Source organism: Aotus nancymaae, unplaced genomic scaffold (genome assembly GCF_030222135.1).
Source record: "Aotus nancymaae isolate 86718 unplaced genomic scaffold, 86718_ANA_hifiasm-v0.15.2.pri h1tg000069l, whole genome shotgun sequence".
NCBI classification, from domain to species: Eukaryota; Metazoa; Chordata; class Mammalia; order Primates; family Aotidae; genus Aotus; species Aotus nancymaae.
Genome location: NW_026988484.1, coordinates 1955900 through 1974025, shown reverse-complemented (window position 1 = coordinate 1974025; position 18126 = coordinate 1955900). Strand labels below are relative to the sequence as shown.

The window sequence follows — 18126 nt, the reverse complement described above, 5'->3', positions numbered from 1 at the left end:
GATATTCACAGATCAAGAACCGTTAAGATGGCAGGGTGGGGTGTGTAGTATTCATATTATCATAATAACAATTAAGATGGCAATGTGGGGTTAGAAGCTTAATGTCAGGGGAAAGCTCTGCTGGGCGATCAGGGATAATGGCGAACGCAGGCAGGGGTTGCGGGGGGTGATCAGCCGAGGCAGGCAGGACTTCAGACTTCCTGGGTCCAGGCTTGCACATGGAGGCCTGACAACGGGGTTTACCTATGTTGGCCAGGGTGGTCTCGAACTCCTGGCCTCGAGTGAATCGCCTTGGCCTCTCAGAGTGCTGGGATTACAAGCGTGAGCCACTGCGCCTGGGGCAGAACAGCTTTTTAATGAGTAGAAAAGTGTTTCCAGGAGACGCTATTAGCAAATGCTGATTTGTTTTTATTATTTTCTTGAATCTTCTTTCACAGGACAAATGCTTAATTTTTTTTTTCTTTTAAGACAGGGTCTGTCGCCCAGGCTGGAGTGCAGCGGCGCAATCATAGGTCAGTGCATCCTTGACTTCCTGGGCTCAAGCGGTCCTGCCACCTCAGCCTTCCAAAATTCGGGATTATAGACGGGCGCTCTTGAGAGTCTGGAAGGTGGAGTTGGGCTTTTCCTGCGGAAGCGCCCCCGGAGTCGCTCTCTTTACCGCCTCGGAAACTGGGAAACTACATTACCCGGAAAGCTCTGCGCCAAATGACAGCGTGGCAGAGCCAGTTAGGGCTCAGATTGAAGGCGTTTCAGTGCGCGCACGTAATGAAAAGGTGGGACTTCCGGCGCTCTCTAGTAGCGGCTATTTCGACTGGCGTTGGTTTTGTTTGTCGGATGAGACGCCTGGAAGGTCGAGAGGCGTCCTTCTCTCTGCACAGACAGAACTCTGCAGCTCCGTAACGGCGCCCGCCGCTCCCAACCCAGCTTACCCCACGCGGTTCCATGGCGGAGGCTGCGCCGAGGTTCCCGGTTCAGGTAATTGTGGCGCCTTTCGTGCGCTCGGGCATCTGCAGTTACGCACGTCCTAAAGCAGCTATACATGGCTCCACAACCCGGACCCGCAGTCGGAATACTCAGGCGCTCACAGAAGGGTTCCTGGTTTCAGACACCCGTGGGCTGCGGTGGGGAGAGCGACAGACGCGGGGACGGGCGCGGCAGTGCCTGGAGACGGACGGAGCGGGGAGGATGGAACCTCGGGTCCATAGGCGCTTGTAGGGAACGGGCTGTGAGGGGGAGCTCTGGGAAAGCAAGCAGACTGGGGACTGCGAAGTCATTGTGACGACGCTAGAAGTTTCCCAAAGGTCGAAGAAAGAACAGAATAGAGAGGGGAGGACGTTGGGGCCCTTTGAGATTGAGTAGGTCACATAGGTGCTAGAGCTGATACATTGCATTGAGACACGCAGGTCAAACTGTAGGGTTAGTCAAGAGGAAGGAGAATAGACCTAAAGTCAGGCAAGCAAGTTTTATTAACCTGCCGGGCTGCCTCGTAACAGTCAGAGGAGGCAGCCCCAAGCTTACAAAACGAGGGGTTTTAATGGGGCGAGTGGGGCATAAGGGAGTTTCAGGACTGAGATAATCTATCAGCTTGTAACAGGCACAGAGATAGTTGGTTAGCTTGTGACAGACTTACAGTACATCATCCTGTGACTTTTGTGGTGGCATTTTTTTTAAAAACAGGATTTTACAGGTATGTGTCAAACAGGAATTTGCAAGTATTGATAACATTTGTTTTCCCTGTCCTCCCCCAGGCTGCCCAGGTGGCTGTAATCAGGGTTTGCTTAATTGTAGCAACCAGATAGGAGTTCAGAAATGCAGCTGTAGAGCAATCAGAGTTGAGGGCAGTCAGTTTGCGTGGAGGGGTTTTCTGAGGCACCTTGTCCCTAACACAGACAACAACAATACAAGGTCACCTGACTCCATGGACACTAGCGTTCAGGGAGGCCTGAGCTTATTAGATCCTATCAGGGAACCCAGACAAGAAAGTGGAGGGTGTTGCTGGGCACGGTGGCACACTCCTGGTAATCCCAGCAGTTTGAGGGGCAGAGGTGGGTGGATCACCTGAGGTCAGAAGTTCGAGAGACCAGTCTGACAAACATGGAGAAACCCCGTCTCTACTAAAAATACAAAATTAGCTGGGCATGGTGCCGCATGCCTGTAATCCCGGCCACTTGGCAGGCTGAGGCAGGAGAATCGCTTGAACCCGGGAGATGGAAGTTGCAGTGAGCTGAGATCGGGCCATTGCACTCCAGTCCAGGCAACAAAGCTAAACTGTCTCAAAAAAAAAAACAAAACCAAAAAACAAGGAAAGTAGAGTGTGTTTCATTTCCTCACTGCCCCTGACTCCTGTCCACATGTTCTCTAGCTTGTGGTGTCCTAGGACTCTTTTAAATTTACTTTAATTTCAGCCGGGCGCGGTGGCTCACGCCTATAATCCCAGCACTTTGGGAGGCCGAGGCAGGTGGATCACGAGGTCAAGAGATCGAGACCATCCTGGTCAACATGGTGAAACCCCGTCTCTACTAAAAATACAAAAAATTAGCTGGGCATGGTGACGCGTGCCTGTAATCCCAGCTACTCAGGAGGCTGAGGCGGGAGAATTGCTTGAACCCAGGAGGTGGAGGTTGTGGTGAGCCGAGATCGCGCCATTGCACTCCAGTCTGGGTAACAACAGCGAAACTCCGCCTCAGAAAAAAAAAAAAATTAATTTTTAAAATTTTTTGAGACAAGTTCTCTGTTGCCCAGGCTGGAGTGCAGTTGCGCCATCTCTGCCCACTGCAGCCTCAACTTCCCTGATTTAGCGTCCTGAGTAGCTGGAACCACAGACGTGCAGTGTCATGCCTGGTTAAATTTTGTGGTGTTTTTTGTTTGTTTGTTTGTTTTTGTAGAGGCAGTGTTTCATCATGTTTTCCAGGCTGGTCTCAAACTTCTGTGCTGAAGGGGTCCTCCTGCCTTGGCCTCCCAAAGTGCTCAGCTTATAGGTGTGAGCCACCACACCTGGCCCTGGAGCTCTTTAAGTGGTGTGTTTTCAGACATGTGATCTGGGAATCTTGAAGAAACCTTAAAGCCAAAGTCCTAAATCCATGACACGTTGTGTGGAGGTATTCCCACTTCAGTGAACATGTGTAAATACACTTGGAAGGTTAACCCTGGATTTTGTGCCAGGAGGCAAAATCCTTAGAGGTAAATCTGATCATGGCCAGGTGTGGTGGCTCACACCTGTAATCCCAGCACTTTGGGAGGCCGAGGCACGTGGATCACCTGAGGTTCAGAGTTTGAGACCAGCCTGGCCAACATGGGGAAGCACTGTCTCTACCAAAAATACAAAAATGATCTGGGCACATGGTGGCAGGTGCCTGTAATCCCAGCTACTCGGGAGGCTGAGGCAGGAGAATTGCTTGAACTTGGGAGGCGGAGGTTGCGGTGAGCCGACATCACCCCATTGCACTCCAGCCTGGGAGAGAAAAGAAACTCCCTCTCAAAAAAAAAAAAAAAACACACACACAACAACTGATCAGAGCAGGGCGTTGATGTTAACTGCAGTTCTTTTTGGCTCCACATTGGAGAACAGAATGTGGAGTTGAGGGAGGAAGAAGCAAGATCAAAGTTGAGGCTGGTTCCATATTCCAGGTGAGGGTTAATGGACAATTCATGGCTAAGAAGATGTGGCTGGATTTGCTATTCATTTTGGAAAGGGAAAGCTAAATTTTCTAATATGATGGTGAAGGTATGAAAGAGGTTTTGGGTATATGACCCCACAGGTTTTGGTCTAAGCAGCCATAGTGATAGAAACTGTATCAGCTGAGATGAGCAAGTTGGGAGTAGGCATAATATTCACTGGGTTTAGAAGGAGGGTTTTTTTCACTGTGTTAAGAATCTGAGGTGATTCAGAGACCGGGAGGTAGGGGCAACAATTGAGTAATGTCCGCATAGGTTGGGACATCTGGAAATGAACTGATATTGGGGACATCCAGTATATGGAAGTGTATGTGTGGACTAAGGTGAGTTAGCTATGGGTCACGCTTAGGAGGGCTCACTTCAGATCAAGGTGGTAAACCTTTTAGCGGGCCAGGAAGCAGTGGATGTAGACTGAAGACTGGATGGATGTCTTGCTTGGATCCCAAGCTCATATTATTAACATTTATGAACACAGAAGAGGGAGATAAGTGACAGCATAGGGACATGGACTTCCATGGAGGTATTAAACATGAGACGCATGTAGAAGGGTAGAGCCATTGAGGGAAGGTGACTGTTAGACTGCACTTGGTGCCTTTTTCCCACTATATGCAATTGTCAATATTGTGACACAACTTTTGGTGGTGCCTGGGGGGTTTCTTTCACCACGAAGTATATGGTCAGGAGGAAATAACACTGATCTGTGACAGTCACTAGACCTGGTATGGATGGCCAGTGGGGCTAGGCTTTAAATCGCATTAGGTGGAAAGAGGAAGGTCATAATTGCTGAGGGGTCAGCAAGTGTGGGACAGAAGTGGAATAGTGCCACTGATACCTGAAATCTAGCACAGGTTTGTGTTGCTGTGGAGCCATGCGAGGAGGCCTTTATAGAATTATTTGAGACTATCACTTTTAGGATCCAATAGAATTGGAATTCTGTGGCAATACTGGATGCTGTTTGAGTTGGCCAGGCATAGTCTGAATGGTGTCAGCCACGATGTCATGTAAGCCCAGAAACGAAGGCCCAGTGTGATTTGCCACTTGGATATCTGGTGATATGGGTATGTTCTTCAATGACCTGAGTGCAAATTTCCTTCCCACTCTATCTTTTTTTTTTTGAGATGTAGTCTTGCTCTATTGCCCAGGCTGGAGTGCAGTGGCACCATCTTGCTTCATTGCAGCCTCCGCCTCCTGGGTTCAGGCAATTCTCCTGCTTCAGCCTCCCGAGTAGCTGGGATTACAGGCACCTGCCACATGCCCAGCTAATTTTTTGTATTTTTAGTAGAGATGGGGTTTCACCATGTTGGCCAGGCTGGTCTTGAACTCCAGACCTCATGATCTGCCGGCCTCAGACTCCCAAAGTGTTGGGATTACAGGCGTGAGCCACTGCTCCCAGCCCTCTGCTATCTTAAGTAATGTATCATAGCCTAAGAAATCTTTCCATTGGCGGGACCAGGTAGAGTTCCTGACTATTATACTTTGTAGTGTGTTTCAATTCCACTTCTATAACCACATGTATTTAAAGAAACCAGTGGCATCCTCCTGAGGTGATTAGGGCCTTACACTCATCTTACAAAACTTGCTTTGTACAGTCCCTGGTTACTCTCTCTTATCCACAATGAAAGCCTTCTGTGTTGAGGGGTGTCCCTCTTACCAGGCTGTGAATATATTTTATTTTAAAACTGCTGTTGGGCCGGGCGCGGTGGCTCACGCCTGTAATCCCAGCACTTTGGGAGGCCGAGGCGGGTGGATCATGAGGTCAAGAGATCGAGACTATCCTGGTCAACATGGTGAAACCCCGTCTCTACTAAAAAATACAAAAAATTAGCTGGGCATGGTGGCGCGTGCCTCTTATCCCAGCTACTCAGGAGGCTGAGGCAGGAGAATTGCCTGAACCCAGGAGGCGGAGGTTGCGGTGAGCCGAGATCGCGCCATTGCACTCCAGCCTGGGTAACAAGAGCGAAACTCCATCTCAAAAAAAAAAAAAAAAAAAAAAAAACCCGCTGTTGATGACATCTGTCGAGTATCATGTGTCATGTATTTTGCTTCTTTACAATATAACCTTAGGGGGAGATTTCCACCCACGCTAGTAGGCGAAAAAGGCCATTAATATGCTTTAAGTTGTTTAAAGGCCAGAGAGAAGCCAGTGGTGTTTGGCAGTCAGCTGGGTATGGACATGGACATGTGCCTGGGAAGTCTAAAGAATGATGTGCGTATAGAGAGAGTGTGTCTGGTGTGCTGAATATGCCACGTTGGGCTTTCTGTGGCTTCAGCCATGCTAGGGGAAGTGGTTGTCAGAAGGACTCACAGCCACAGCATGGATAGCTATTTGTTCAGCTAATTAGCTGTATCCCGTGACCAGGGGGCTTCATATGAGTTGAGGATCTCGAGAGGAGGATGTGCAAGAGTGGTGTGTGGGAGAGATGGACTGTGATACCTCAGCCTACGGAGCGTTTGTAGTTTCATCTGTCAGCATCATAACAGGGCACAGTGACTTTTGAAGACGTGGCTGTGAAATTTACCTGGGAGGAATGGAATCTCCTTAGTGAGGCTCAGAGATGTCTGTACCGTGATGTGATGCTGGAGAACCTGGCACTTAGATCTTCTCTGGGTAAGTTGCCCAGACTCACTCCTGTGACCTGAGTTGTTCTAGGCCAGTGTTGGCTGTTTCTTTGTTCTTTCCTTTTGTTCTTACATCATGTATTTCCCATATACTTGGTTATCTTGGTGATGGGATAGTCTTCTGTGGTCAGAAGATGCAAACTAATCCGACCTCAGCATAATGGGTTCTGAGGGAACGAGTCCCTGAGGAATAGCATCTTGGGACAGTGGGACATGTCAGAGTTTTATTCAAATCAGGCCAGAAACCTATTCTATTTCAGTAGTATTTTTGTGGCCAGACAAGTAGGCACACATGATTTCTGTATCGTCTTTTCTCCTTCATTCTTGGGATTAAAAAAAAAATTTTTTTTTTTTTGAGACAGTCTAATTCTGTCACCCAACCTGGAGTGCAGTGGCTTGATCTCATCTCATTGCAAACTCTGCCTCCCAGGCTCAAGAGATTCTCCTGCCTTAGCCTCCTGATAGGCTGGGAATACAGGCATGTGCCACCATGCCCAGTGAATTTTTTGTTGTTGTTGTTGACAGTCTCGGTCTGTCGCCCAGGCTGGAGTGCAGTGGTGCAGCCTTGGCTCACTGCAACCTCTGCCTACCGGGTTCAAAGGATTCTTCTGCTTCAACCTCCCCAGTAGCTGAGAATACAGGCGCCCCACCATGCCTGCCTAATTTTTTGTATTTTTAGTAGAGACTGAGTTTCATCTATTGGCCAGGCTGGTCTCGAACTCCTGACCTCGCGATCTGCCCACCTCTTATTTTTGAGACAAGGTCTCACTCTGCCATTTGCTATTACCTGGATCGTAGTGGTATGAATATAGCTCATTCCAGCCTCAACTTACTGGGCTCAAGTGATCCTCCAGCCTTAGCCTCCTGAGTTGGTGGGACTACAGGTGCACGCTGTCGTGCCTGACTAACTTGTAGAGCAGAGGTTTTGCCATGTTGCCCAGGCTGGTCTCAATCTCCTGGGCTTGAGGAATCCTTTCACCTGTCCTCCCAAAATGCTGGGATTACAGGCATGAGGCACTGCACTCGGCAATTTTTTTTTTTTTTTTGAGACGGAGTTTCGCTCTTGTTACCCAGTCTGGAGTGCAATGGCACGATCTCGGCTCACCGCAACCTCTGCCTCCTGGGTTCAAGCAATTCTCCTGCCTCAGCCTCCTGAGTAGCTGGGACTACAGGCACACGCCACCATGCCCAGCTAATTTTTTGTATTTTTAGTAGAGACGGGGTTTCACCATGTTGACCGGGATGGTCTCGCTCTCTTGACCTCGTGATCCACCTGCCTCGGCCTCCCAAAGTGCTGGGATTACAGGCGTGAGCCACCGCACCCAGCCCTCGGCAATTTTAAAAACAATTTTTATAGAGACGGAGTCTCACCGTGTTGCCCAGGCTGGTCTTGAATTTCTGGGCTCAGGAGATCCTCCTACCTTGAGATTGCAGGTGTAAGCCAGTGCTCCTGGTCTGTTCCCTATTAAGAGTATCAGAATTGTCAGTTGTACTCCTTGTCACTTTTACTCTTTTTTAAATTTTTTAATCCTTTAATTGATTTGTACATAAACTTGCAGTCTCTTATTTATTCCCACAGCTAATCTTCACGTCTCTGGACCCCTCCTCATCATTTTACTCACATATTCATCTGCAGTGGTTTCCAGTATTGGCATACAGGTTTTGTGTTAGCAGATGTGTGCACATTGTTGAACCATCACTGACCAGTAGCTGCTGTGTTGTGCTCATCGTTTCTTGGGCCTATCCTTATCCCTGTCTACATCACTCACGTGTTATCAGGACATAAAATTCTCCAGATGAATGGTTTGCAGATGCAGGAATTGTAGACCCTGCCTATACTCCCTGTGTTATGTATATGATCGTGTCCTTTACATTTGAGGCCTCCTGCTTTCTGTGACCTTTATATTCCAGTAATAACAGCACCATCTTCCACCTGAAGCCAACATTCTGTTCTCCCAAATATTTCATTGGAGTAATTCCTCAGTTTGTGAGATACACCTGTGGGTGGTCTGTGCCTTCCCACTAGAGTTAACATGCACTTCACCAGCATTTTCTTGCTTTCAGGTTGTTGGTGTGGAGTGGAAGATGAGGAGGCACCTTCTAAGCAGAGTATTTATGTGCAAAGAGAGACTCAGGTCAGGACTCCTACAGCAGGTGTGTCCCCCAAGAAGGCTCACCCTTGTGAGATGTGTGGCCCGATCTTAGGGGACATTTTGCACATGGCAGATCATCAGGGAACACATCACAAGCAGAAAGAGCACAGGTGTGAGGCATGGGGGAGTAAATCGTATGACAGTGCAAACTTTCATCGGCACAAGAATCAGGATATTGGAGAGAAACCCTATAGAGGCAGTGTTGAGGAAGCGTTGTTTGTGAAGAGGTGTAAGTTCCATGTGTCAGAGGAGGCATCTGTCTTCAGTCAGAGTGGGAAGGACTTTTTGCCCAGGTCAGGATTACTTCAGCTAGAGGTCATTCACACTGGGGAGAAGTCAGACAGTAAAACCTAGTGTGAATCACCCTTTCATGGGGGGAAAACTCGTTACAGCTGTGTAGGATGCATGAAACATCTTAGCACCAGAAATGTTCTTGGTCAGCATCAGACACGTCTCCCTAGAGAAGAATGTTACGTGTGCTGTGAATGTGGGAAATCCTTTAGCAAACATGATAGCTTTAGTAATCATCAGACAGTTCACAGTGAAAAAAAACCTCATGAATGTGGAGAATGTGGGAAATCTTTTAGTCAAAAGGGTAGCCTCACTCAACATCAGCGGTTTCACACTAGAGAAAGACATTATGAGTGTGGAGAATGTGGGAAATCTTTTAGTTCAGAAGGACATCTTAGGAGCCATCAACGCGTTCACACTGGAGAAATACCTTATGAGTGTGGAGAATGTGGGAAATCTTTTAGTTCAGAAGGACATCTTAGGAGCCATCAACGCATTCACACTGGAGAAAGACCTTATGAGTGTGGAGAATGTGGGAAATCTTTTAGTCATGAGCACAGCCTTGTTCACCATCAGCGAGTTCACGGTGAAGAAAAACCGGAGTGTGGGAAATCTGTGAGTCAAAAGGGTTACCTCATTCTACACCAGCGAGTTCACACTGGAGAGACAGCTTATGACGTGGGGAGTGTGGGAAATGTTTTAGTCAGAAGTACATCCTTATTCAGCATCAACGAATTCATACTGGAGAAAGACCTTATAAGTGCAGAGAATGTGGAAAATGTTTTAGTCAAAAAGGCAACCTTACTCAACACCAGCGAGGTCACACTGGAGAAAAACTATCCATGTGTGAAGTGTGGGAAATTATTTAACAATAAGTCTCACCTCCTTGTTCACCAGAGAATTCACACTGAAGAGAAGCCGTATGAGTGTGAGGTTTGTCAGAAGTTTTTTAGGGACAAGTAGCACCTCACTGCACACCAGAGAGTTCACACTGGAGAAAGACCATATGAATGCAGGGATTGTGGGAAGTCATTTGCCTACAGCTCTGCATTCCGTGTTCAGAAGAGAGTTCACACTGGTGCAAGACCATATGAACGCAGGGATTGTTGAAAGTCATTTGCCTACAGCTCTGCATTCCGTGTTCATAAGAGAGTTCACACTGGAGAAAGACCATGTGAATGCAGGGGTTGTGGGAAATCATTTGCCTACAGCTCTGCATTCCGTCTTCATAAGAGAGTTCACACTGGTCAGAAGCCTTATGAATGCAGTGAATGTGGCAAATCTTGCTGAAAGCTCCAGTCTCACTAAACACAAGAGGATTCACACTGGAGAAAAGCCTTATGGGTGCAGTGAATGTGGAAAGAAATTTAGTCAAAGTGCTTCACTTTGTCACCCTCAGAGATTCCACAAAAGAAAGGCCTTATGAGTGCATTGAATGAGTCCAGTCTCATTACATACAGAAAGAGTACACATTTGAGTGAGGATTGTGATTGCAGCAAACGTGGAAAATGTTTACCTGACGATCTGCCCTCCTTGGACATTGGAGAATTCACACTCGAGAAAAGTCCTTACAAGTAAAATAAATTGGGGCGGTTTTGTAGCCACACCTCTGTATTCCTTCAGGATTATAGTTAACACTAGATCAAGGCATTACTTGTTTGACAAATACAGGATATTTTTCCAGAAGTCTAGCTTCATAACTCACAGAAGAGCTTTCTCTATGAAAATGCCTTTTGAGTGTAATATTTGCCACAAAACCTTCTGCCTCCTCTCATTGGATCTTAGAACATTGACATGAGAAAAACACTATCGATTTGTAGGGATTGTTATTATTTTTCTTTTTTTTTTGGATACAGGGTCTTTGTCACCCAGGCTGGAGTGCAGTATTGTGATCATAGCTCACTTCAACCTCCACGTAGCTGGGTCCACAGGCACGAACGACCACACCTGGCTATTTCTTGTGTTAGTACAGGTAGGGTTTACAATGTTTCCTAGGTTGTTGTCGAACTCCTGAGCTCAAGCAATCCATACGCCTCAGCATCTGAAAGTGCTGGGATTAGAGACTTGAGCCACGATGTCCAGCAAATTACGTGTTTTTCAGTGTAATATTGTAGGAGATCTTAGAGGGTACCATGTGCCTAGATTGACTGTCATACATTGGACATCAGCAAAAATTCTATGTATGTCTCAGCTGCATTGCATTTTTTACTCTGCCCTATTATCTTGCTAGGCTTAAGTGACTACCACTTCTCTGGCAAAAGCCGTTAAGCCTTGGCCACATGGTAGGTGGTCACATTGCATCATTCACCTACCTCGTTGTTAAGTTCTTAACGTTTCTATTTTTTTGTAGAGTTAGAATCCTGCTGTGCTGCACAGGCTGGTCTCAAACTGCTGGACTCTAGTGAGCCTCCTGCCTGGTGTCCCAAAGTGTTGAGATTATAGGATGGCATGAGTCACTATGCTGGGGCTTTTTGATTTCTTTGATTTTTAATTCCTGATCTAGTCACAGAAATATTTGTTCAGTATCTTCAGCACTTCTTCCTTTTTCATTTTTTTCTGATAGTTACACTGTGGACCTTCCCCATTTTTGTCCCATAGGACTCTTGTGCTGACTTCAAAAGATGGCCTATTTTGGCCGGTGCTGTGGCTCAAGCCTGTAATCCCAGCACTTTGGGATGCCAAGGTGGAGGGATCACGAGGTCAGGAGTTCGAAATGAGCCTGGCCAATATGGTGAAATCCCGTCTCTACTAAAAATACAAAAATTAGGTGTGGTGATGCGTGCCTGTAGTCCCACCTACTTGGAGGCTGAGGCAGAAACATCGCTTGAACCCGGGAGGTGGAGGATGCAGGGAATTGAGATCGTGCCACTGCACTCTAGCCTGGGTCCTGCTACCTTGAAGGACAGCACAGGTAAACTGTGGCTCAGGAGATAGTATGAATGCAGAATATAGCTTTCTCCACTTGTGGCCTAGTTTGCATAGCTGCGCAAGGCCTCCAAGGACTTCAGGGCTTTGTGGTCTTTATCTGTGGCATGGATACTACAGATAGTGGGTTCATAGGTCTGGTGGGTACAGGGTAGTTTTTTTACTTTATTTATTTATTTATTTTTTGAGACAGAGTCTCACTCCGTCACCAGGTGCCAGGCTGGAGTGCAGTGGTGTGACCTCAGCTCACTGCAACCTCCGCCTCCCGGGTTCAAGCAATTCTCCTGCCTCAGCCTTCCGAGTAGCTGGGATTACAGGCGCGCACCACCATACTCAGCTAATTTTTTTGTATTTACTATTAGTAGAGACGGGGTTTCACCATGTTGGCCAGGATGGTCTCGATCTCTTGACCTCGTGATCCGCCCGCCTTGGCTTCCCAAAGTGTTGGGATTACAGGCGTGAGCCAGCGCGCCCAGCCAGTTTTTTTATTTTTTGTTTTTTTTTTTAGTTTTTATTTTTTTTCTTTGATAGTAGTTCTCAAGGAAAGTTTATTTATTTATTTTTTATTTTTTAGGATGGCATTTTACTCTGGTTTTCCAGGCTGGAGTGCAATGGCGCTATCTTGGCTCACCACAACCTCCTCCTGCCATGCTCAAGTGATTTTCTTAGCCTCCCAAATAGCTGAGTATACAGGCACGTGTGACCACGCCCAGCCAATTTTGTATTCGTAGAGAGGGTTTCTTCATGTTGGTCAGGCTGGTCTTGAACTCCTGATCTCAGGTGACTCAACAGGGCAGTTTTTATAACATCTGGTGTCTTTTTCTTATTTTGGTGTCAATACCACACTGAAAGTTTGGTGGGTTTTTTTGAGCAAGACAGAATTCTCTCTCATGAGGTATATTTCATTGTGCTCAGTACTGTTGAGGGAAATCTGTTCAGATCTTACGAGGCACACGTGTGCCCTGATATCCAGAATTCTGCAAGGCAACATTACATGTTGTAAGGCTATAGGGTGAAATTACAATTTTATAATTTACGTAGTTACTTTATTGCAATTATAGGCAGCAGAGGGGACAGCAATGAAGTTTTTGAAGTGTATCGTTTTTTTTTTTTTTTTTTTTTTTGAGACACAGTCTTGCTCTGTTGCCCAGGTTGGAGCACAGTGGCGCCATCTCGGCTAACTGCAACCTCTACCTTCCAGGTTCAAGCAGTTCTCCCACCTTAGCCACCCATGTAGGTAGAATTACAGCCACGTGCCACCATACCCAGCCAATGTTTCGTATTTTTAGTAGGGATTGGTTTCACCGTGTGCAGGCTGGTTTTGAATTCAACTTGAGCTCAGGTGATCCACTCACTTCTGCCTCTCAAAGTTCTGGGATTACAGGTGGGAGCCATTGTCCTTGGCTGAAATGTTTATTTTATAATTTGTATTTATTTATTTTTTTGAGATGTAATTTTGCTCTTCGTGCCCAGGCTGGAGTGTAATGGCCACAACCCCACCTCCCTGGTTTGAGTGATTCTCCTGCCTCTGCCTCCCAGGTTAGCTGGGATTACAGGCATGTGCCAACACACCAGCTAATTTTTTGTATTTTAATAGAGACGGGGTTTCTCCATGTTGGTCAAGCTGGTCCGAACTCCCGACCTGGGTGATTTACCCGCCTGGGCCTTCCAAAGTGCTGGGATTATAGGCGTGAGCTACCTTGGCCGGCCGAAATGTATGTATTTTAAAGGAGTGTCCCTAGGTTCCCAGTAACTATGTCTGTGATGGATAAGCAGATACAGAATTTCTCAGGAATTCCATCATGGTGAATGTTGTGTAGCTAAGGTATTGTCAGAGGAAATAATCTAAAGGTTTTGTGGATTCATGTAGCCTTTTGGGCTTGTCACTTTAAGGTAATTCCTGCATTTGTAGGAGGAACAGCACAGGGGAAAAGATCTCAGGTGAGTGATGTAGCTTTGTGACCAGCCAGCAATCTATTTTAATCAGGTAAAAATGAACTTTCTGCTTCATCAATATTTGCTTCTATGGAGGCTAGTTTTCCCACTTAGGTCATGAGAAGAATTGGTAGAGTCATTATAGAGTTGCCAAACCTGTTAACAAAAATAATGGCAAATCTGCATTTTTTCTTTAACCATACTATAAGGTTGTAATAAGGCACAGGCTGAGCGTCGTGGCTCGTGCCCTTAATCCCAGCACTTTAGGAGGCCGAGGCAGGCGGATTCCTTGAATCCAGGGGTTGGAGACCAGCGTGGAGAATATGGCAAAACCATGTCTCTATGAAAAATAGCCAGGTATGGTGGTGTGTATCTTAGTCCTAGCTACTTGGAAGGCTGAGGTGGGAGGATTGCAGAAGTTGTAGTGAGCCAAGATGGCAATGCTGCAGTCTAGCCTGAGTGACAGAGTGAGACCCTGTCTCAAAAAAAAAAAAATGGTGTCAATGACATCCAGTAAAGGATGCATATTTAAGTTGTAATATATATATAAGTCTTGAATTTTGTACCTTTTTTTTTTTTTGAGACAGAGTCTTGCTGTGTCACCTAGGCTGGAGTACAGTGGTGTGATCACAGCTCACTGCAACCTCCACCTCCCAGGTTCAAGCAGTTCTCCTGTCTCAGCCTCCTGAGTAGCCGGGACTACACGTGCATGCCACCACGTCTAGCTGATTATTGTATTTTTAGTAGAGATGGTGTTTCACCATGTTGATTAGGCTGGTCTCGAACTCCTGACCTCAGATAATCCACCCGCCTCAGCCTCCCAAAGTGCTGGGATTACAGGCGTGAGCCACCATGCCCGGCCTTGAATTTTCTCATAATCCCATGAAACCATCAGAGTCACAATAATGAACTTCTCTGTCACCTTTGTGTTTGGAGCCTTTATAAAGATTTTTTTGTCTGCTCTCCAGATAACCATTGATTTACTTTTCTGTATAATAGAGTACTTTCCATCTTCTGGAGTTTTCTGACTGCTGTAATAAAGTGTTTCCTCTTATAATCCATGGGTACTCTCCTGCTTCATGCTTATTTTGATATCAGTAGAGACATACGAGTTGTTTATTCTTTTTATATTGCTGAGAAGTATAGTTTGCCATGAAATGTCATGTATTCATTCATTCATCTGTTTATGGATATTTGAATTGATGCTTGCTTTCTTAAGACTCTGTTGACAACGTTGGAGTGGCATGATTTTGGCTCACTGCAACCTCCACCTCCCAGGTTCAAGCGATTTTCCCACCTCAGCCTCCCAAGTAGCTGTGATTAGATATGCCCAGCTGTTTTTGTATTTTTAGTAGAGATGGGGTTTTGCCATGTTACCAGGCTCATCTCAAACTGCTGGCCTCAAGTGATCCACCTGCCTTGGTCTCCCAAAGTGCTGGGATTACAGGCATGAGCCACTGTATCTGTAATCGATTCTGAGGCCAGGCGGGCGGTCGCTCACACCTGTAATCCCAGCACTTTGGGAGGCCAAGGTGGGCGGATCTCTTGTGGTCAGGAGTTTAAGACCAGCCTGTCCAACTTGGTGAAACCCGGTCTCTACTAAAAATGTAAAAATTAGCCAGTCCTGGTGGCATGTGCCTGTAATCCTAGCTACTTGGGAGGCTGAGGCAGGATAGTCACTTGAACCCAGGAGGTGGATGTTGAAGTAAGCTGAGATTGCACCACTACACTCCAGCGTGGGCGACAGAGTGAGACTCTGTCTCAAAAAAAAAAAAAAAAGAATAAAAATATTTATTGTGAAGATAATCCTAGTTCCCAATGTGAGGATATTCCTGCAGTCACTGGAAAATAATAATCGTGAAATTTTGCAGCTCAGATGCCTTGTTTATGTTATTCAGATGGCCTTTTTACCTGTGCTGTAATTATGAAAGTTGTAGCCACTGATGTGTACTATAGTGACATCAGTTAAGTTGCTCTTCCTTTGAGATAGATGTCAGTGTGATAAAAGAAATTGAGTATACCCTAGCATGTGGATTAAGAATCATGTTGACATAGTGATCCTCATAGTGACGTGCATCAGCAATTGTTTTTTGAGCACTGGTCTTGACCTTGCTCATGGTGCAGCAGGATCTGGTTAAAACAGGATGCGTTAACAAAACCTGCTGAAAGCAGTAAAACTAAGATGCTAGTGACACGGCCTCCAGTTGCCCTCATTGCTCTTTATATGCTCATTATGATGCATAAGCATGCTGAAAGACGCTTCCACCATCACCATGGCAGTTTACAAATGCTGTGGCAATGCCCAGAAGCTTCGTGTAGTTTAAAAGAGAAGGAACCCCTGGTTCTGCGAACTCCGTAGCCTTTTACTGTAGAATTCATGAATAACCCGCCTCTTACTTAGCACAGAAATAGGGCGTTGCTGTAACTATAGCTAGCCACGGGTGCCGCCTTGTCTGCGGAGCAGCCATTTTCCTGTCCACTGTTGCTCTAATGCTGCTTTGCCTTCACTTAACACTGTTGGCTCGCTCTTGAATTACTTCTTTCATGAAGCCAAGAACCCTCCTGGATTGAACCCCAATTTTCGGGTTTGCTAGCATCAGTTGAGCAATTTTCTGTGGGAACCAGGGTCCAACAGCCAGCCTCACTACCTGCTTCAGGGTGTACCAACGTCTATCTATTTTTTCCCTGTCATTCCATCTTTGTTATTTTTTCTTTATTTATTTTTTGAGACAGAGTTTCGCTCTTGTTACCCAGGTTGGAGTGCAATGGCGTGATCTCAGCTCACCGCAACCTCCACCTCCTGGGTTCAAGCAAATTCTCCTGCCTCAGCCTCCTGAGTAGCTGGGATTATAGGCATGAGCCACCGTACCCAGCCTTTGTTTTTATTTTTTGTGAGTATATAGTAGTGTATATATTTGTAGGTTACATGAGATATTTTGATGGAGGCTTGCGATTTGTAATAATTGTAAGGGTAGCCGAGAGAAAGGAGAATAGACCCAAAGTCAGGCAAGCAGGTTTTATTAACCTGCAGGCTGCCCCATAACAATCAGAGGAGGCAGCACCGAGCTTAAGAAACGAGGGGTTTGCTGGGCGCGGTGGCTCACGCCTCTAATCCCAGCACTTTGGGAGGCCGAGGCAGGTGGATCACGAGGTCAAGAGATCGAGACCATCCTGGTCAACAAAGTGAAACCCCGTCTCTACTAAAAATACGAAAAATTAGCTGGCCATGGTGGCGCGTGCCTGTAATCCCAGCTACTCAGGAGGCTGAGGCAGGGGAATTGCCTGAACCCAGGAGGCAGAGGTTGTGGTGAGCCGAGATCGCGCCATTGCACTCCAGCCTGGGTAACAAGAGCAAAACTCCGTCTTAAAAAAAAAACAAAAACGAGGGGTTTATATGGCATGAGAGGGGCAGAAGCGAGTTTCAGGACTCAGGTAATCCATCAGCTTATAATAGATGTAGAGATAGTTTGTCAACTTGTGACAGACTTAGGTTACCCTGTGACTTAACGTGGCAGCAGTTTAAAAAAAAAGGATTTTACAGGTATAAGTCAAACAGGAATTTACAAGTATGGATAACAAACATTTGTTTTTCCTGCCCTCCCCCCTTCGCCGAGCTTCCTGGGTGGCTGTAATCAGGCTTTGCTTAATTGTACCACCTCTGGCAGCCTTGATGTGGTGTCTGTATAGGGGTTCAGACATCCAGCTGCAAAGCAAGCAGAGTGGGGGTAAGGGGTCAGCTTGTTTCTAACATTCTAGCCTCTTAATAGGCATCTGGCTGCTGCCTGCTGGTTAGGGGCGACGTGTGGGGAGAGGCTGGATTGTAGGGATTGTTGTTCCTGGAACTGTCGGTATTCTTGGAGCAACAGCATATCTTGCATTGTTTCTTGGGTGGAAGCTTTAATACAGTATTGTAAAAACTGGGTGAGGAGTCCTAAGAGGCAGCGGCCAAATGCTAGAAGAAGGATAGAAACAAGGTCCAGCTAGCGGGAGGAGCCATGGTGCCCAGCTCCAGAGACTAGCCCAGGAATCTGAGAGGTGCGCCTGATTTCAGAAGCCTTTTCATTTAACCATCGAGCAGCGTCTTGTACTAGTCCCGACTGGTTTAGAAACAGCATTCTTCCCCTAAAAGTACGCAGCCCTCCTTTCTCGGCAATGAGCAGGTCTAAACCTCGACGGTTTTGGAGTGTAACTGCTGCTAGAGAGTCTCTCTGGGATTGAAGAGTAAGAATGTGTTCTGCTATGTCTTGTAGTTTGAGAGGTGTTTGGAGAAGGTGTGATACTAGTATGGGCAGGCAGACAGCCCTGCTATTCCTGTTCCTGTGGCTGCGGTAAATCCCAGGCTGCAAGGCTTAGCGCTGGTGGACTTGAGCTGTCATGGGGACTGGTAAGCTTTGGTTCCCTAGGGCAATGTCTGTTTTGGGGCTTAGACTAGGGTGTGGGTGCCAGTCCAGTTAGTGGGGAGGCATAGGTAAGCTGAGGTCCTGCACGTGGAAAATACCCTTGGCTGGGCACACAGAACTGCTTGTGC

General features: G+C 46.6%; 1 protein-coding gene across 1 annotated transcript; it reads left to right on the top strand.

The window, feature by feature from the left end:
* The first annotated feature begins 942 nt into the window (after positions 1–942).
* Positions 943–11994, top strand: LOC110567762 (zinc finger protein 587B-like). Its single transcript, XM_064367342.1, is given in 3 exon segments — positions 943–1111; positions 6176–6283; positions 8359–11994. Coding segments are annotated over 3 exon segments (1620 nt in total). The 3' UTR covers positions 9702–11994.
* Positions 11995–18126: the final 6132 nt, after the last annotated feature.